Source organism: Ziziphus jujuba, chromosome 9, assembly GCF_031755915.1.
Source record: "Ziziphus jujuba cultivar Dongzao chromosome 9, ASM3175591v1".
Taxonomy (NCBI): domain Eukaryota; kingdom Viridiplantae; phylum Streptophyta; class Magnoliopsida; order Rosales; family Rhamnaceae; genus Ziziphus; species Ziziphus jujuba.
This window is the reverse complement of record NC_083387.1, coordinates 2,184,768-2,203,783: the sequence shown is the minus strand read 5'-3', so window position 1 is coordinate 2,203,783 and position 19,016 is coordinate 2,184,768. Positions and strand designations below refer to the sequence as shown.

The following is a 19,016-nucleotide window of genomic DNA, read 5'->3' as shown; positions in this document are numbered from 1 at the left end:
TTAGTTGGAAATAGGCTTTCAATCATATTAGAAAGTATTATCTACCCGATCAGTCAATACAGAATTGGATCTAATCCTCCAGCTTTTACTATTGGTCTTTTTAGCCAAGACCTATTTGGTTTTTTTTTTTTTTTTTTTTTTTTTTTTTTTTTGGTTATTTCTGCCATTTTAGAAGTAGGGTCACCTAATCTCATTAAGTCATAACTTTTTGCCACTTCAAACATAAGCTTGCAAAGATATATCATATATGCATGAAAACATAGCAAACAGTTACAATTCTAGTCTCATTACAGCTAACATATGGCAACATCCTGAAAGGTGGTAATTAGTTGTAGACTTGTAGCAAGTGTTGCTAGTTAACATATTCCGAAAGATGACAGTTTAGAAAAGTTTTGGTATTGTCACCAAGTTTATAGTTCATAGCTCCTTTATATCAGAAGAATGATTTCATACAATTCATAAGTTAAAAAATTCAAATATGAATTAAGTTGTAGTCTCCAGAAATTATTAAGAAATAAAAAATGTAAGCACAAACGCATAGACACAAGAAAAGACGAAAACAATATTGAAGAATGGTGGTCGAACGAGTTCAATAGAACGGCAGTCCCTTCCCAGGATATTACCATGCCCGGCAAACCCTTCCCAGGATATTACCATGCCCACTTTGTTGTGAACTACTGTTGATCTCACTTAACAACCGAAAATGAAATTCTTAACTTTATTCGATTTTTTTTCATTTTTTTTTCCTGATCCATAGTATATTCTGATACTGCGACGTTATCGTTCAATCTTTGTGTTTGTACGTTTTTATGTTGTAATCAGGAACCAGGTAAAAATGACATGGCAACAAGGAAATTTGGCTTTTCTATTAACGATACACACCTTGAGTCCACGATACAGCACTCTAGAGATTTCCCCACACTTTACAAAACCTGCACCATGCTGGTTGAAAATTTGGTGCATATATTACAAAATAAATATTCCTAGTAAATGGCCAATCGCTAAAGCATCTACTACCTTCGTTCTGGTAGGGCCAGCTGGATCATAAGTGGCTCCATGTACAAAATTCCAGAATCATCCGAAAGGCCATCTTGGATCTTGATTTCTCTTAGGTTCTTGTTCTTCTTCGAACCTGGTCAAAAATTGGGTTTTCCACCAATTCTTTAGCCGATGGACGCCGGACCGGATCTGGGTCCACCATGACCTGATAGATTTGTAAAACAGTTAGAAATAATCAACCATGTTATCACAAGGTCTTATGGTTCAAACCATTGCGGAGCTTTTTTAGACTAAACACCTTTTTTTATTATTTTGTAATACGAAAAGAGTGCGAAAGCAACTTGATCACACCCAGTAGTAGCACAGTATGTCAGCTCAATGGAATTTAATGCATGCAATAGCACTGTTAGGATGCTCTTACTTGCCGATGAAGTTTACCAGTTTCACTCGATAGGTTCAAACTTTTAAAGCAAGCTTGCAATGAAATGTTCCAATTTTCACTTCAAAGTTAAAGCAAGCTTGCCAATGAAATGTTCCAATTTTGCCCAAAAGTTTTAACTAAAGCAAGCTTATGGATTGTCCACAGTCCTACGAAAAAAAGCTTAAGAGCTCAGATAAAAGAAAAGCATGATACCTTGAGTAGATTTTGAAATTGCAATGAATGACTAGGAAGGAGTGGCAATCTTCCCTCCTTAAGATTTAAACATTGAGGTCCTGATTCTGGCAAAGGTGACCCTCTTATGAGTTCATAAATAGCAACTCCCAATGAGAAAATATCAACTTTGTCAAGATGATCATATTTCTCATTTAGGATTTCTTGAGGCATATAACGCGCATCACCCTCTTCAATCGGTAGGCTCCTATCAAGTAGAGTAGCACATCCAAAATCTCCGAGCTTATAAACTCCATTCTTTACATATATATTATCAGGTTTTACATCCAAGTGGGCTATTCCTTTCTCATGTACAAACTGCAACGCCTTTGCAATCTGCATAACATTTGCATCAAAAATGACACACTAAAAGAAACAAGAGCAAAAGTGTTTAGATTTAATGGAAAATTAAGTGCCCTGTTAAACAACTACCTGATACAAGGCTTCCAAAACTTCTCCCTCTGTAAAAAATTGAGTAGATTCATTGATGGATAAGCTGTAATCACAGAGCTCCAACTGAATGTATAGATGTTCACTCTCAAACCAAGAAGAGTAGTATCCAACAATGTTTTCATGGGATCCTATGATAGGCAAGAAGGCAAAAGCAATTAAAATAAAATGCTATAGTGTCAACCATGCAAAGGAAAACACATATAAGTAATGAAGTATTACAACAGACCTAAAGCTGCTAAGGATTGGACTTCCATCAAAGCTCTCCTCCTGCAAGGGGCAAACATTAATGCAAAAATTCTTAACAGAATGTCAACAACATCTAAAAGAATAAGAAAAAAAGAAACCTTTCTGCATCTTGATATAGTTTTTTAATACTATGCTTTACAGCATACAAGCAACCATCAATCCTCTTTAAGACTTTAAAAACACGACTGAAGTTTCCACTACCAATTTGCTGGAAAAAAGGAAGGCAAATTACCAGGTTACTCAAGCGCAGGGAAGCTAACAAATAAATCAATAGTAATAATTCTGCTGAACTCGAAAAGTTCTTGAGGAATTAAATTAATACCTCAATCTCATGGAAATCAGTGTGATAGCGCGAAAGGCCATCTCCACCAGTAATTACAGAAAAGAAACCTGCAGATTGCAGAATATGTAATAAACTGTCGATACAGGAAATTTTTAAGCCAGGCTCTAGTGCACCAACACTCTCTCATGAACTGGGGGAATAAAGTTTCCTAACAATATCTTGACTAAGCAGCTAATGTAATGCCTCTTGAGAAAGTAGCCAGAAATATACCTGCACATTTTGATCTTTGGTTGCCCAAAGGATCACTTTCCACTTCAGAGGCATCCTTTATGTAGGGATTCTTAATGCAGGGAGGGGGCATAACTCGACAGCGTAAAGCAATTGCAGATTGAGAAACATAGCTTTGATTCCTCCGTGATCCGGCCGTGGCAGCTTTCTCCATCTTTCCTTCATCTATACCAGAAGTATCTTTTCCTAGTTCAACTGTTGGTTGAATGCTAGATAAGGTGGGGCTGAGAGGATGCAATGAGCAATCACCTGTAAACATATAGAAATTATATTGCAGCAAGGAAGACTATACATTTAATGGCATTTAATAAAATTTTGATGTTTTAAACCAATAAATAGCATGAAAGATCTATAATCAATGAGCCTTGAATATGTATATGTGCGTGCATGTGGTTATATCTCTGCAAATATGCACTGCAAATAAGTCAATAGGTGAGAAGGAACGTTTAAAAGTAAAGAATAATATTCCGTTGCACCAAGCAATTATTAACTTGTCATACACTCACAAAGTTGATTGTTGTACATCCCAGTTTCTTAAAGTGTGTGTAGACAAATATTTTCATTTCCACTCTTCTGCTTCTGATTGTGATATGAATTTCCAAAAACAATGATAAAATAACTACATAAAGCCCATAAATAAAGCCATTAGATTCATGCATATAACAATTTGTAACAAAACAATTTCAGATTAAACTGTATTAGAACATAACCCATATCTAAAAGGTTATGTATGTGCATGTGCAGCTGAAATTTCTTCCTGCTTGAGCTAACAACACCATTTATTGATCTAATTTATCTCCAGGAAGGCTTAAAATTTTACGACTTGGAGCAATTAAATAGCTCGAACAATATTCATAACAGAATCTTGAGATGCAAATCATACAATCACCTTGCTTACCTTGTCGATATCTCTTATTCTTCAGAGTAGTTAGCTTCTCTGGTGATTTTGGGCAGGGGATATTTTCCTATACAAAATGATAAAACACAATGAATAAGTTTGAATAAAATCTAGATGATAAATGGCAATATCCATGCTACTGAATTAACATCGCATCACCTCGTTGCAATCGAAAGCCTTCAGCACATGTTGATTATCAGGGGTAATGTAATCCGGAGTGCTGCATTCACCACAAAAAGTTGAAAGAACCCAAAACGTTGAATAAACATATTCTCAGATATTCCCCAATTGGGTTTTCACATTCAAACTTTCAATGGACAGAAAAAGATAATTCTCAAATGAAAAGTGTCAATTACTAATCAGGAAACTAGAAGTGATCAAAGATACTTGAAAATCCACCACCAAAAAAAAAAAAAAAAAACACAATTATAAAGATATCCAGTAAATTTGGCAAAACAAATTTAAATGTAAGAAATCTAACTGTAAATGAAATATACAAAAATACTGAATGGTGATAACGAAGATGAGAAAATCACCAGAAGAAATCTTGGCTGAGAATGAAATCTCTGTCATCCAAAGCGATATCAATGTCGGCAGTTCGAGGCGACGAGGAGGGCAAGTGGATATCTGCAGCGTCGGATTCCTCTAGAAGGTTCTTGCAGCAGCGAGAGGGAGGAATAGGATTAGAGGATGATTGAAGGTTTTGCCCTAGCTGTACCTGCAAGTGCATCTCCAGCGTCCCCTTCATTTTCCTCCTCTTCTAGTTCCTCCTTCTCATCCACCACCACCACCACGATCAGCTTCAGCCCTCTCTCTCTCTCTCTCTCTCTCTCTCTCTCTCTCTCTCTCTCTATCTATCTATCTGATAAATTATTGCTGATTTTTTACAAACCAAAAAATTAAATTAAATTAAATTGAACTTTTGGTATTCCTTGGGAGCAGAATGAAATTCAAAATTTGGCGGTTTTTTTCTTGGACGGACAGGAATTGGATGGACCAAGATCTATGACATACCACTCTTGATTGTGAAATCTTTGCCGTTCAGAAGCGTTGGCGAGACATGTAGTATGCTGCTGATGATGATTTGACAACTTATATTGGCTTGGTTTTAAATAGCCGCTAAGCTGCGTACTATGTACGTTTTATTCTTTTAGTGGGAGAGGGAAAATATTAATATTTGCCGCTTACTCTTTGTAATGATTAATCAGCACTTAAGCAGAGTGCTACAAGGACTCGTTCGGTAGCATGTACTAAGGGGTGCGGTTTCATGTCTTTTTCTTTTCTTGTTTTTTTTTTCACGTCTGCTCGTTTTCTTTCATGCCTGCATCTTTCTTCTCTTTTAAATTTTTTTTTTTTTTTAATGCTGCACTTTTTTATTTAAAAAAAATTTCCAATAAAACTGCACCTTTTCACTTCTCACTTCTTTTTTTCATTCTTCTTCTTCTTCTTTTTTCTTTTTTTTTTTTTTCCCCCTACATTGCAGCACTTTTTTTTTTAAAATGCCATTCCACTTTGCTAATGCACTGCTTTTTTTATTTTGATGAATTATACACTGCGCCTTTTTTTTTTTTTTTTTTGGGGAAAAGATGCACTGCACTTGTTTATGTTAACTTTTTTTGTTATTATTTTTTTTTGAAAAATGTTATCTTTTTCTTAATTTTTTATTATTATATAATTTTAAGTAATGAATTATGATTATTATGAATAATGAATAAAATTCAATTTAATGTATTAAAGAAATATAATTATTCAAGAAAATTGGTTATAATATTAAAAATATTGATAATTTAATTTTTATTAAACAATATAGTTCTTTATATAAAATCATATGAATAATATAAATATTCCATCTCTTTTAATAAAATGATTTTTCAAGAAAATTTATAATAGAGTACAATCCGACGTCAAACACAATATATAATATTAATACAATATATTTGCAATTCAGTGTACCAAAGAAATCCCAACCGTGTCAAAATAATCGTATTGAGCAGTATCGTGACTGTCATCCAGTCCAAGATTTTAAAGATTGTGCCTTTTAAAACTAGAATATTTACTTCAATTCTCCATTGACAAATGATAGTAATAATAATAACAAACATAAAACAGATTCAATTTAATTTTTTCCATTTTCTTCTTTTTTAATTATTTATTTTTGTGTAATTGATATTGTTAATTTATGAATTAGACCTATATTTATATTTTTTTTGGGTAAATAATTAGACCTATATTTATAGTTTAGTTTTTAAACTTCTTTTTTGATATTTTAGCCCCTGAACTTTATATACATATATAACATTAGTCTCAAGCTTATGTTATGCTACGTATTGATAAATATATTAATTTTCATTTTCATTAAAATCTATATGGGTATATGTACATGTCTTTCTTTACTTCAATTTTCCCGTCTTGTGTTTTTTAGAATCCAAATATCATATGTTATCCCAAAGTTATTTATTTGTATTTCCATGCAACCATTTTTTTTTTTTTCGTTTTTTTTTTTTCTAATTTTACTTTACAAAAGCGATACTAATATTTGTTTTTTTTAGTCAATTTTTATATACGTTTACTAATAAAACTGTAGAGATAAGATAAATATAAATAGGGTTAAATATATTTAGTTTGTGGACTATTTTACTTTTTATATTTTATTTCACAAATTTAAAAAAGTGAGGTGTCATATTACTTCTTGAATTATTATTTTTTTTGTTCTTATGTCGATTTAGTCTAATTAATTTTGACAAAATTAGATACACACACTAAGTTAAAAAATGAAATAAAAACAAATTTTCAATACAGTGACATTAATTGTGTATTTATAAATTTTATAACATTTAACTGTCAAAATACATTATATTAAACTAAAGTGATAAAAAATAATTTAAATGATAACGTGCCACTCGTTGTAGTTTGAAAATCACAATGTAAAACATGTATAATTTATGAGAGCTACCAAAGTGTATTTAACTCTTGTAATATTATTATATGCTTAATAAATTCTAACTTTTAATAATATTTGAGATAATCAAATGACAAACAATTATACAAAAATAAAAATTAAAAACCAAAAATGTACACACAAAAACCTTTTTTTTCCCACTATTTTTACTATTAAATGAGGTTTTATTAAAATAATTAATAAAAAATACTTTAGATAAACAATAACTTATGAAAATGATCACTAGCACTATTAGTCACCAACTATGCTTATTTTGCAATGTAATCTTTGAACTTTTTGTATTAATTTTGATAATTGAACTTTAATTTTTATTACACTTTAGTTTTGAACAATTTTTAGTATAATTCTTAACCGTTTTTAAGCACGTAGTGCATCTTAGAGCATAAAAACAGTAAAATTGCTTTTTCTTTCATCTTTTTATTTTTATTTTTACTTTTTTTGTTTCCTTAGCTCTTGCAATAAAATTGCATTTTATATCAATTATATTGCACACTTCAAAAATAATTTTAAAGATAAAAATGTATTAAAAACTAAAATTTAATAATCAAAATACCAAGGAAAAAAGAATATTAAGAATCAAATTGTGAATGTGAGTATAGTTGAGGGAGTGTTATGAAAATATAGCTATTTCTTCATAGATCGACATTGATTGAAGAAAGAAACGATCGGCTTTGAAGCTGAAGCAGAGGAAGTCAGTCGCCAAGTCAGTGATGTGGCGGCAACAGAGCCCTCCGGTTCCGGTAACTGAAACTCTTCTTCAACCTGTGCCTTCCATGTTATATTTCCAGCTTTCTTACAATCGGATTTGATGTTTAGGCAAATCCAGATTCTGATCAGAGCATTTCCGGTAAATATCGCACTATCTCAATACATATACACACATATAGGAAGCTAATGAGCAATCCTTTCTGTTCATCTTCATCTGGCACTTGGCAGAGGAAGAAGAATCGGGCCACGATTGGCAGGAAATTCGTGTTCCTTTGAGCGGTCCTTCGGATAAAAAGGTAAAATGCTGCTTCTCTACCCCTTACTAGTACAGTTTCTTGGTCAACATGCTGCTTTGGAACCTTTAAACGACTCTGATTATTTCTCAAAGTTCACTGAATAGTTTTTTACTCTGCTTAATTTGCATTTCAATTCCTCCGTAATATAACCTAAATTGATAACTTGTTTAGTAGATGTAATTTTATTCTGATGATTAATATATAGGAAGAATTTCAACTTGCATCACGGCTAGAGATACTCAAAGTTAGTCTATCTCCTTCTTCCATGCTTTAATTCAATGCACTTCGTTATACTCATCGGTTTTATTAACATTTTTCTGTTTAATTACCTTCTTCTTTTTTTTTATGAGAGAAACAGATAAGATTAATCTAGTTATATATATATATATATATATATATATTAAGTGTGTTTAATCTGTGCTGTTAGCTATGCTTTTATTGCTGTTCTTATTATGAAAGGACTGTGAGCAAAACTGTGGACCAGAAGGTGTAATTTATCACAGAAGGCGTTTATTTTTTTTTCCCCACCCAATATTAGTTTCAGATTTCCTATTACTTTTTATTTGATAATAATGATCAGGAGCGAAGAACTTGCACGCTTGAAGATGAGGTTGAAATACCTGACTTCCCTGAGGAGGCTGACTTCATATGTTCCCCGAAGAAGGTTCGAACTTCTGATTCAGATGTAGAAGTAATATCTGATAATGGGGTACAGAATAGGCCGGTGTTTTTTGTAGTCATCTACTAATGTGGTTGCTTGTAATCTGTTTTATAAGGGGAATAATGTGCTCCCAGAAGTTTCTCACACCCTTGGAGATAAAAAATTCGAAAAGGATGCTGTGTGTAGCCTCAGAAGTGAAAAGCTAGGCAGATCATACCCATGGTCTGCTGCAACTAAAGAAGCCGAGAGACTGATGTTTTTGAATGAAAACGCTGCATGCTTTTCCAAAGCAAAGAATTCTTCTAGAGGTTTTTCTTTGTTTAGTTATTGCTTGAAATTTACATTTCCCACATCTTTGTATATGCATTTTTTATTGGAAACAGCTTTACAGGCAAATCAAGCCCTCGAGTAAATAACACATAGATATTGTAAGAGAGCTGTTAAAGAACTAATAAGTAGTTCTTCTAAATTTTCAGATCTTGTTTAAAGTACAACATTGCTAATTAAATCGAAAATGGAAGGAAAACAAAAACAAGGAAAATAAACATATGATAAACTCTTCATTCAGCTATTATAAAAATGGCAATTGGGTGCAACAGGGTCATCTGTCCTCCATGCCGCCAAATGTGCTTATGTACAGGAAATATATTGTTTGGAAAATATAACTACTAGATTTATAGTAGTTTCACCATATATGGGTTGACCAAGCTTATCTTTTGGTTGTAAAACTGCTTTCAACTTTTTAAGATTTGATATGTTTTTGCTTCTATATCTGTGATTAATTAAGCTTGAAAACCATTTGCTTTGCTTTAGGAGGCAAAGGCAAAGGCAAAGGCAAGCCAAAGTTTTCTTTCCATTTCCAGTCGCATAAGGATGGACATTGGCCTTCTACTTCTAAAACTGAAAACCATAAATTGCCTGAAAGATTGAATACCACAGAGCTCAGAACTGAAGAAGACATAGGTGGTGAGCTTCTTGAAGATATTCAGGGAGAAGAGGAAAATCAGTCAGACATTGTGCTGGCTCAAGTTGAAGCTCTTGGGCATGGACATACTGAGCAATCAATTGCTGAGCTTTTAGATGGTCTTCAGGACAAAACCATTCTGCTAAGAGGAAATCGTAAAATGGTTTCTAACTTCAAAATCTTTCTTCTTTTCCCTTTACAGCTTTTTGTTACCTGCTTGATCCAGTATTTGTTGCAGTGTAGAAAAACGAGAGGAAAAAGAGCACATCTGATTGTGAAGAAAACTACTTCACTAGGAGATAGAACTTTCAGTAATGAGGACTCCCCTGAGCTCATGGGTAGTGGATCATCAAGTGATGATGAGGTATCTCCTTGTTGTGATCCCTTCATAAGCATTTTTTTGTTGAATTGATATATTTTAATCTATTGGAGTTCTTGCAGACCAGGGATCAGGCATTAAATCTTGCTGTCCTTCAGACGAAAAGGCAAACCATGGTAGATCGATTTCAGGAAGCTTTATGTGCTACCTCCTTCAATGTTGATGAGGCCCTTGTTGCAGTGCATAAGCCATCGAGGTTACTTATTTGAATAGGGTTGTCCTTTTATATACATACATGCAGTTGATGGTACTACTAGTGAATTGCACTTTTGTAACTGATGTTGAGTTTATGCTGGCATATTTTGCAGACTTGGATTATTTGTAAAGTTGCAGCAGGTCATGCAGAGTGAAAAAGAAAGAGATTTGGATTTCTTGAAGAAGTTACAGAGCAAAGCTATTGAAAATGGTAAAGCCTAGTTTTATTTTCTTTATTATATCTTGGTCGGATGCATGCTTTTTCATGGAAAGTGGCTTGGATAGGATAATGCATATTGGAAAATACTAACTGATAAAGATTTTTGCATAGTAAATCTTGTGCTATGTTGTCACCTGTTATTTATTGTCTCTCTCTCCTATACCACTCAGATGAACGGGACTGCATTAGTGGTAAAATTCTGGCAAGATACTTCGATGCGAAGCTGATAGTTTGTGAGTGTTTGTTCAGCGAGAACCAAGAGGTCATTGTTCATGACATTTTGCATATGCTGCTGTTATTCACTCCCTCCCTTTCATTGCTCTCTAAAGATAATCCACATCACTTTTGCTTATGAAACCTCTTAGAAAGTTAATGATTTAACTGAAGGTGCAATTAGTGTTTATTTTTCCAGTGTATCGTATCACCAGATTGCTCTAAGGAAATGATTAACGATGGAACAAAAATGACTCTTATTTTTAATCCAAGAGTTTGCAACGATGTAGACCTTGAAGTTGGCAATTTCATCCGGATTCATTCCCCATGGTACGAAAGTTATGATTTGAAGCCTCAGTAACCTATGTTGTTTGTTCCGTGCCACTGCTGTGTTGGAAAAATGCCATTAGACAGTATCTGACATATTATTTTCCCATTTCAGAAGTTTTTCCATTCCTATTAAAATGATTTATGCTAAATTTTGATGATGAACTCTTTGGACAGGAAGGAGGTACAAGTCAGCAATGACAGGACCATCATTTTGTCCACCTATGTTTCCAAAATTTAGATGTAAAGGGTTCAGTACCTTGGGCCTGGGGTTTCCTATGAGAGGCATGACTTTTGGTATTTTATCTACAACATCATGCAATTGAAAATGTTACGGTTTATAGCCCCAAAATGAAGTTTGTTCCAGATATGACCAAAACTATTTACCAAGAGAGAGAGAGAGAGAGAGAAAAGAAGACAAACTTATCTACCTAATTTCTAACCTTGATTTTTCTCTTTTTCTTCTGGTTCCCTTATGGGCCTGGTACTTAGATATTGATAAAAGCTGTCAAGCGTTCAAACCATGGTGCATTATCAACCAGACTCGGGTTTGGCACCTATTATTAATTCTTAGAACAGATTATAATAATGATAATGATAAAAGAGGAAGCGGTTTTCAGATGTTGCCTTATCAAGCATAAAATTAATTTGTTCATCAATAAATTTTTGTATGAGAAATTACTTAACAGCTCGTCTATGTTTACTTTAAAAAAATTTGGAATATTTGATAAGAATAATATGTGCACCCAACTGAATTTTATTATACATCTACAGGCAATTGCAAGTTGGAAGCGCCACTTAAACCAATTTGTTTTATGCCAAATTGAATTAATCAAAGACAGATGGTACAGAAAGCAAGTACTCAAATTCCTCCTCTGAGTTGTTTTTTTAAATAAAATAAAATGGAAATGAAATGGGGGGTTTGACCAAGTACTGTGTTGACTGTATTACTATTTTAGGAGTAAAATCTGAAGAAGAAGCCCTTACTTTTATTCCATTGTCTATAAATTGAAGTTTTAGAAATAAACTTCCCTCTCTGAAGCTCTTTAAAGAATATCTGCAAACGTCTCCAATAAGAAGCTGGGAGAATGCAGTGCAGAGCCTTAGAAATAACTGTAATCTCTGCCAGAGATCTGAAAAAAGTCAAACATCTGACCAAGATGGACGTATACGTCGTCGTCTCACTGCCTGGTGGTTCTCATACGGAGCAGAAGACCCCGGTCGACAAAGATGGTGGAACAAGCCCAAACTGGAACTTCCCCATGAAGTTCAACATCGATGAAGCAGAGGCTCGGAAGAACCGCCATACTCTAACTTTCAAGGTCAAATGCAATCGGAGACTCCACAGCGACAAAGAAATCGGAGAAGTCAACGTTCCCATCGAGGAGCTCCTTGACAATGGAGGAGATGGAAAGTTTGTCAAGTACGTCACTTACAAAGTCCGGAAAACCTCCGGCAAGCTGACCGGAGATCTAAACCTGTCGTACAAGTTTGCCGACCGCGTTGTTGAAACGACGTCGTCGTCCTCAACTAAGGTGGACGATCCGGCTATTGCATATCCAGCAGACGGACGGGTTCACCACCGGCCACCTGGTTATCCGGTACCGGAATTCCCTCCTGCGGGTTTTACAATTGCAGGGGGGCTTGGTGGGGGACCGGAACCTCCGGTGGGATATCCTGTGTATGGTTTGGCAGCTGAATATGTTCCTAATAAGGTAATGGGTTTTGGGTATGCTCCGTTGGTGAAGCCGCAGCTTCTGCAACCAGCTGACAATAAACCGGAGCTGGATTCAGTGGATCCGGCTTTGTTGAATGCAATACTTAGCGGGCTGTTGATAAATGGAATGGTTACTGACCAGGCTGCTGCTTCTGATTCTCTTTATCAATCTGCCAATGAGGACGCCAGTGATTGTCTTTGATTAATGTTTTAGTTTTTTTATTTTTTATTTTTCATCTACTTTTGATTTTCGTGTTCATATTATTATAGTGGATAATTTTGTTCAATAATAAAGTTTGTTTGTTGTTCTTGATTCTGCTTTGCTACCAGGTCTATATTAGTGTGCCTTATTTGCTTTATTAGTTTCTAAATGAAAAATATTTGGTCGGAGAGTTCAACCTGAAACATGTACATTCAGGTTGAAACATGATAGCTGCTTTGTTATTGAGACTTTTTGCATGTAATGGATGATGCTTGTTTTCTAATCATTTTGTACGTGGATGACTTTTTTATTTTATGATTATTTTTCTTTAATTAATTAAATGCATTTTTACCAGATGCCAGCCAATTGATTGACTTTAAGGCGTTTACCATGTAACAAATTAAGCCACTCAAAAACTTTCTTTTTTTCTTTTTTTTTAAAGCTAGAAAATTAAATTTGAAGTTATACATTCACACCAAGACAATTACTTATCCGTATATGCATATTGCATATTTAACATTTAAATCGAGTTTATTATAGTAGTATAATAATATCCTTGCATTATGGAAGTTTTGTTCTTGTATACTTAGGGATGGCAATTTGCCTAGATCAACTCGATATATGCGGTACACCGTTCTAATGGGATAATTTTTTCATGAAAAATTGAAATTGTGAGATGAACTCGGAGCAAAAGTTTAAAATTCAAATTGAGAACAAACTGAAATCGGAAAATAATATAATTATTATTATTTTTTTTTATAATTTCATTGCCTTTGTATATAAATAAAAATATTTATTATTCTTTCTCTAATCGTGACTAAATAATTTCATGAACGTTGATAAAAATATTCAATAAAATTATAAAAATATTTATATTTAATGAAATTATAAACACTTTATAATAAATATTTAGTTTTTTTTAAATATATTTTTTCTATTAGTATTGATTGCCAACATCATCTTAATGTATTTTATTGTATTTTAATAATTTTACTTACATTTTATTTATAAAATAAATTTTTTATATAAATTTCTCCCAAAAAAAAAGGAGGAAAACCTCTTGTCTGGTTCCTGATTGAGAAATCTCCGTCTTTGTCCCATTTATAAAGAAACAAGAAAAATCAGAGAGATAGAATGGAAAATTCCCCATGAGAATGGGGATGAAGTTTTCATCTAACGTCATTGACATTTTGTCTAGCTATCGAAATTGTGACTGAAGTTAGAGGAAGGTCACAAACCAGTAATGATGAATGTGTCAATTCAGACTTAATCATGCATTGACCGAACCGAAATTCACTTCGAGGGATGTATTCAATTTAGAGTTTGATGGATTTAAAATGAATTATAGACTTTAAAGTATTTGATGGATTGTTATGGAATTCTACAGACTTCATAAAGATTTTATAAGAATCCCATGAAATCTTTGGATTTAAAGCTGGATTTCATATTGACAATTTTCTTCACAATTTTCCTATTAAAATCCTTTTAAATCCATTAAAATCCATCATTTTTTAAAATCTTTTAAAATCAATGACTTTTTAAATACCACCAGATTTTAAAAGAATTTTATAAAATCCTAATTGAATACATCTAGATTTTAATGGACTTTTATAAAATCCATCAAAATCTGAATTGAATATCATTAGACTTGTATGGATTCCTTTAAAATCTAAATCGAATACCTTAAAACTTTAGAAGACTTTTAAAATTTTTCAAATTTTAAATTGAATACATTCCCCTTAATAAAGATTTATCTTGTTGTGGAAGGGTTAATGTAGTGGCCAGTAAATTTTTCAATAGTGGAAATCGTTCAACATGCATCAGGTCGTTGTAGTATAGTGGTGAGTATTCCCGCCTGTCACGCGGGCGACCCGGGTTCGATCCCCGGCAACGGCGGTTTTCTTATTTTGGGTTTCGGTTTATGACCATCCTGGGCCGGATTTATTTTGGGTCCTTTTTTTTACCCAGGCTGTTGCAACTTTAAGGCCCAATATCTCCAAACGAGTTGGAAACGATCTTTGCGTGGAGTCAAAGCAAAGGATCAGAGATTTTGGAACGTGTCGAGAAATCATATGGAATTTGTTTATCATAAAAAAATAACAGAATAAATAAAAATACGAAACATTCCACGGAAGAAGAAATTCAAAAAAAAAAAAAAAAAAAAACAGAAGATTAGTTTAGTTTTATTACCAAAAACAAAACATAAACAAAGGAAGGATCTTTAGTCTGTACGTACTCTAGCCATCCACATAAAACTCCTAAAAAAAAAAAAATCCCAAAGTCTTTTTCTAATCCTCCAATGGCTACTCTCTCTGCATTCTCTTCTCCAGCTTCATGGTCTAATTCCGGTTTTCCCTCGAACGCAGACCAATCCGACACCACCATCGACTCCGACTCTTCGCTTCCACTCGATCACAACCAACAACAAGAAGAAAACGACGCCGTATTCTTCTCCAACTCTAGTACTAGTCCCAACGCCAACAACCCCTTATCCCCTCCTCCGCAGTTTCCGGTGTCGGTTCTCCACCTTACCTTCAACCAAGACCAGGTCTGCTTCGTTGCCGGCACCGACTATGGCCTTCGTGTCTACAACTGCGACCCATTCTGCGAGCGCTTTCGCCGCGACTTCGACCGCAGAGGTGGAATCGGAGTCGCCGAGATGCTATTCCAGTGTAATCTATTCGCCGTGGTCGGCGGTGGGCCGGACCCGCAGTACCCTCCGAATAAGGTCATGATTTGGGATGACCATCAGAGCCGTTTCATCGGTGAGCTAACTATGCGCTCTGTGGTTCGGGCTCTGCGTCTCCGCGGGGACTGTATCGTCGTCGTTTTGGAACACAAAGTGTGGGTTTACAATTTCGAGAACTTGAAGGTGTTGCAGGAGATCGAGACTATTGCTAACCCTAAAGGGCTTTGTGCGGTGTCGTATTTGTCCGGGTCGATGGTGCTGGTATGTCCTGGGTTGCTGAAGGGGCAAGTCAGGGTTGAGCATTGTTCGGCAAATAGGACCAAATTCATAATGGCTCATGATTCGAGGATTGCTTGCTTAGCTCTTACATCTGACGGACAGTTGCTCGCCACGGCCAGCTCCAAGGGAACTCTGATTCGGGTTTTCAACACAGTTGATGGGACTCCGCTTCGAGAGGTATGTTCTACTTCATAAGACTTTTGTGTTTTTCTTTTAAATTTGGATAGTACTGGTATTCGTTTCAAATGCCTAGTTTAGATTAGATTGATAAACTGTATAATAACGTTTAGGTGGAAGGTATGATGGGTCATAAAGTTACAAAATAATTTCTTTTCTGCATGGTGTTTTTAAAAATGTGTTCTTCTTTTGCCAACATGTTTTGGAAGGGCATTGTTGATTTAATTATTTGTTGTTTTTTGTGTTTGGACAGGGTTCTGCTAGAAAATTCATGTTATTGTTGATTTTTTTTTTTTTTTTTTAAACCCTTTTGGTTTGCATTATTACTGGGCACATAGTGCTTGATATAAAAGATTTTGTAACAAAAACAATTTGGACTTTTTAATATATGACCGTTTAAAGCAGCATGGTGGGGGATAGTTGTGTTGTTCAGTAAAAATGCCTCTTCATCTCAAGACATAGTGTCTTCATCCACTCTGTGCCAATGCTAATATCTTACATGGTGGAATTTGGTCTTCTAGTATAGCCTAAATTGATGTTGATTCCTATCTTTTTATAATTTTTGAAATTCATTGGATGTCAAATGTAGGTAAGGAGAGGTGCAGACCGAGCAGAGATTCATAGTTTGGCATTTTCCTCAACTGCGCAGTGGCTAGCAGTGTCGAGTGACAAGGGCACTGTCCATATTTTTAGTGTTAAGGCTAATGCTGAGTCCTCTGAGAATGCAAAATCACAAAGTCCATCCAGTTATAAACTTGCTACCACATCATCAAGCTCATCTCTTTCTTTCTTTAGAGGTACAAAAATTCATCTTTTCTCTTTGTATACTAAGCATCAAGTGAGAGCTGAACTCTTATGCTTGAGGCAATCAACTTTTAACAGGGGACTTTTTATGGGTTCTTCAAATTAAATTCTTGCCTTGCTTTCTTTTTTATCTTGACAATTTCTGATGCCATGGTATACAATTTGTTTCTATGTGTTGACAACATTTGATGTTTATGGTTTTTTGTATCTTGATCTAATATAACTTACACTTGAAGGGGTACTGCCGAAGTATTTCAACTCAGAGTGGTCAGTGGCTCAGTTCCGCTTGGTTGAGGGTTCTCAGTATATTGTTGCTTTCGGTCACCAGAAGAATACGGTTATAATTCTTGGCATGGATGGAAGGTAAGATCACAACATGTAAGAACATTTACAATATTACATTACTTTTATATTATATAAGCTGTCCAACTATACCCGTCTAGCTCCAAAAATTTATCTAGATGATTCCGCTGTTATATTTGTTTCATCTTGTCCCATCTATATCTGTAAGTGGTTGTTTATTTTATGGGATTTATGTGTGCCTAAGACATCTAATGCTCTTGTTCGTTTCCTGGTAAATGAGGATTTTGGAATTGAATTGATGATATGCGAGTTCGATTTCTTTGCAGCTTTCGCCGATGCCAGTTTGACCCTGTGAATGGAGGAGAGATGATTCAACTGGAATATCACAACTTTCTAAAGCCAGAAGAAGCATTATAAAATGATTACTGCAAATTTTTATTTGGTGTTTATATATAGTTTTTTGCCCTTTGGAATTGCTACTTATCTTTACCCGGCCTTCAGGCTAGAATGTTGGCGCATTAGTATCTGTATATATGTATAGTTTCTAATAGATACCAAGTAGAAAAACTTGACGAAGATAAACTAACATATATCTAGGGCAAGAAGGAAGAGAGAAGTTGTCTGAAAGTCTGAATATACTTCTTAATGTAAAAAGCAAAAGTACGTTATCGTATACAATGATGGCTTTGATATTGAAACGCGAAGCTAAACTAAAAGCTTCAACCGACTTCAACAAATTTAACTGCGACTAAACTAACTTAGCAAGTATCAGGCAACAAAGTGACGGAGATTTCTTCAGTAGCCTTCCTTGAACCGGAGACGAATTATTGGCATTTTCAACACTAAAATGCTTTCTTATGAAATGAAGATCTAGCTCTACATGTTTAGGGTCCATTTGATAGATTTAATTGTAAAGTTTTTTTCAATGGATTCAAAGTAGGGCTTAATTTGGCTTTTCCATTTTGACTTGGAAAAAGCTTTTTTTCAATCAACAATGACTTGTAACTAAATATCAATTTTTGTGAATAAAAAAGTTTATGACAATCAATGAGTTGTTTTATAAAGAAATAGGTCATATCAAACATAGGCTTAGTGCATGCATGACTACGTTAGATTAGAGGCTCTTAGCAAGAAAAAGAAAAAAAGATTGAAGAAAAGTCTAGCTCCTTTCAACTATTTAAATATTTTAAGTCTGTCTTTTTCAATATACTGTAAAGATTCTTTTAATGAAATCCATTTGTGAGCGGTTTAAGAAATTTCTACGGAGCTCAAGGCCACACTCTGGTTAATTTTGCGCGGCGTATGGTTAAGTTTGAGTTGCATAACGCTTGCAGCTACTAGCTTTTTGTTCCCTTTGATACTATATTTGAGTTTTCAAGTCTTCGAATTGGATCTGGCAAAAATTACTGGCTTGCGTCATTATTTGGATGAAAATGAACATTTGCCTAAATTGGTAATGGGTTTCTTTAAAGCCAAGCTTCTTTGGTTTTATCGTAAAATGCAGTTTACCAAGTCACTCTGTCAGGAAACTCAGCAGATCTCCATACAAAATACTTATTTTAAAAACTAAATTCTGAGTCTGAGATTTCCCGTGCACCATAACTAGTACACAGCTCTTATTTTATTTAACATCAATGAAATAACTCCAATTCCTATATATCTTCAGTAGGAAATCATGGTCTTGCTCAATAGAAATATTGGACAGCTCTTGGCTTGGTTCCAACAAAAGCGCCAACTTAACCATTAAACAGCGAGTATTGTGGTAGTAGTGGTCTTGAGTCAAGACTCTTGACCCTTAATGTGATTATGCTGAAATTTGAGTCTGTTTGACAATGTGTTTGTCGTTTGGTGATACGTGATAGAGAGATTAAAGATTGCAGTGCCAGTCTTCCACCTCGATTTCTGTGTTTATGTTAAGAAAAACAAAGTAAGACCAAATCTCAAGATGATGATGATGCCAAACATTTTGAAGTCAGTGCACTGGAAAATTGTGGTTTGACTGGTAATTCATATATTATTTCATCCACTATGCTAATATTGAATTAGCTAGCCGTCCATATCCAACCATCTCTAAGTATATTCCATGTAAAATATTGCTTATGAG

At 34.5% G+C, this 19,016-nt stretch overlaps 4 protein-coding genes and 1 non-coding gene across 13 annotated transcripts; 4 read left to right on the top strand and 1 right to left on the bottom strand.

Moving 5' to 3' along the window:
- Window positions 1–841: 841 nt before the first annotated feature.
- LOC107426306 (wee1-like protein kinase) lies at window positions 842–4,928 on the bottom strand. 2 transcript variants are annotated; one of them, XM_016036439.4, is made up of 10 exons: window positions 4,356–4,928; window positions 3,979–4,039; window positions 3,811–3,886; window positions 2,904–3,170; window positions 2,673–2,740; window positions 2,449–2,558; window positions 2,331–2,371; window positions 2,084–2,232; window positions 1,634–1,987; window positions 842–1,204 (listed from the first exon to the last, which is right to left on the bottom strand). In XM_016036439.4, the coding sequence occupies exons 1-10, from the start codon at window positions 4,565–4,567 to the stop codon at window positions 1,109–1,111; spliced, it is 1,434 nt and encodes a 477-aa protein (XP_015891925.1). In that variant the 5' UTR covers window positions 4,568–4,928; the 3' UTR covers window positions 842–1,108. The 2 variants fall into 2 exon arrangements, with proteins under 2 accessions (XP_015891925.1, XP_015891926.1); XM_016036440.4 differs by having other exon boundaries at window positions 3,820–3,886; window positions 4,356–4,926.
- Window positions 4,929–7,337: 2,409 nt separating this feature from the next.
- LOC107426307 (uncharacterized) lies at window positions 7,338–11,109 on the top strand. 7 transcript variants are annotated; one of them, XM_048461791.2, is made up of 13 exons: window positions 7,338–7,518; window positions 7,595–7,625; window positions 7,715–7,782; window positions 7,988–8,026; window positions 8,363–8,446; window positions 8,559–8,751; window positions 9,257–9,570; window positions 9,646–9,771; window positions 9,849–9,982; window positions 10,095–10,192; window positions 10,372–10,463; window positions 10,614–10,744; window positions 10,923–11,109. In XM_048461791.2, exons 1-13 carry the CDS (start codon window positions 7,489–7,491, stop codon window positions 11,065–11,067), a joined length of 1,485 nt encoding a protein of 494 aa, XP_048317748.2. In that variant the 5' UTR covers window positions 7,338–7,488; the 3' UTR covers window positions 11,068–11,109. The 7 variants fall into 7 exon arrangements, 4 of the variants coding, with proteins under 4 accessions (XP_048317748.2, XP_060667628.1, XP_048317749.2 ...); XM_060811645.1 differs by having other exon boundaries at window positions 7,988–8,027; window positions 8,358–8,446; XR_009634261.1 differs by having other exon boundaries at window positions 7,339–7,518; window positions 7,988–8,027; window positions 8,358–8,446; window positions 10,630–10,744.
- A 459-nt stretch (window positions 11,110–11,568) lies between these two features.
- On the top strand, window positions 11,569–12,914 carry LOC107426259 (protein SRC2 homolog). The gene has a single exon (XM_016036379.4). The coding sequence runs from the start codon at window positions 11,830–11,832 to the stop codon at window positions 12,658–12,660; it is 831 nt and encodes a 276-aa protein (XP_015891865.1). The 5' UTR covers window positions 11,569–11,829; the 3' UTR covers window positions 12,661–12,914.
- Window positions 12,915–14,484: 1,570 nt separating this feature from the next.
- Window positions 14,485–14,556, top strand: TRNAD-GUC (transfer RNA aspartic acid (anticodon GUC)). Its single transcript has one exon. It is a non-coding gene; the product is annotated as a tRNA-Asp (tRNA).
- A 239-nt stretch (window positions 14,557–14,795) lies between these two features.
- LOC107426264 (autophagy-related protein 18a) lies at window positions 14,796–17,610 on the top strand. Of its 2 annotated transcripts, none has more exons than XM_016036385.4 (4): window positions 14,796–15,805; window positions 16,395–16,602; window positions 16,846–16,987; window positions 17,239–17,610. In XM_016036385.4, the coding sequence occupies exons 1-3, from the start codon at window positions 14,960–14,962 to the stop codon at window positions 16,974–16,976; spliced, it is 1,185 nt and encodes a 394-aa protein (XP_015891871.1). In that variant the 5' UTR covers window positions 14,796–14,959; the 3' UTR covers window positions 16,977–16,987; window positions 17,239–17,610. The 2 variants fall into 2 exon arrangements, with proteins under 2 accessions (XP_015891871.1, XP_015891870.1); XM_016036384.4 differs by having other exon boundaries at window positions 14,798–15,805; window positions 16,846–16,972.
- The last annotated feature ends 1,406 nt before the right edge of the window (window positions 17,611–19,016 follow it).

Excerpts from the sequence above, each read along its gene's own strand:
- LOC107426306 (XM_016036439.4), bottom strand. The coding sequence starts at position 4,567 with ATGAAGGGGACGCTGGAGATGCACTTGCAGGTACAGCTAGGGCAAAAC. Across the intron at positions 4,040-4,355 it reads CTCAGCCAAGATTTCTTCTG|CACTCCGGATTACATTACCC; the intron begins GTGATTTTCTCA and ends TGGTGAATGCAG. Across the intron at positions 2,233-2,330 it reads CCAATCCTTAGCAGCTTTAG|GATCCCATGAAAACATTGTT; the intron begins GTCTGTTGTAAT and ends TGCCTATCATAG.
- LOC107426307 (XM_060811645.1), top strand. The coding sequence starts at position 7,489 with ATGTGGCGGCAACAGAGCCCTCCGGTTCCG. Across the intron at positions 9,571-9,645 it reads TAAGAGGAAATCGTAAAATG|TGTAGAAAAACGAGAGGAAA; the intron begins GTTTCTAACTTC and ends TATTTGTTGCAG. Across the intron at positions 10,193-10,371 it reads GAGCAAAGCTATTGAAAATG|ATGAACGGGACTGCATTAGT; the intron begins GTAAAGCCTAGT and ends TATACCACTCAG.
- LOC107426259 (XM_016036379.4), top strand. The coding sequence starts at position 11,830 with ATGCAGTGCAGAGCCTTAGAAATAACTGTAATCTCTGCCAGAGATCTG.
- LOC107426264 (XM_016036384.4), top strand. The coding sequence starts at position 14,960 with ATGGCTACTCTCTCTGCATTCTCTTCTCCAGCTTCATGGTCTAATTCC. Across the intron at positions 15,806-16,394 it reads ATGGGACTCCGCTTCGAGAG|GTAAGGAGAGGTGCAGACCG; the intron begins GTATGTTCTACT and ends TGTCAAATGTAG. Across the intron at positions 16,603-16,845 it reads ATCTCTTTCTTTCTTTAGAG|GGGTACTGCCGAAGTATTTC; the intron begins GTACAAAAATTC and ends TTACACTTGAAG.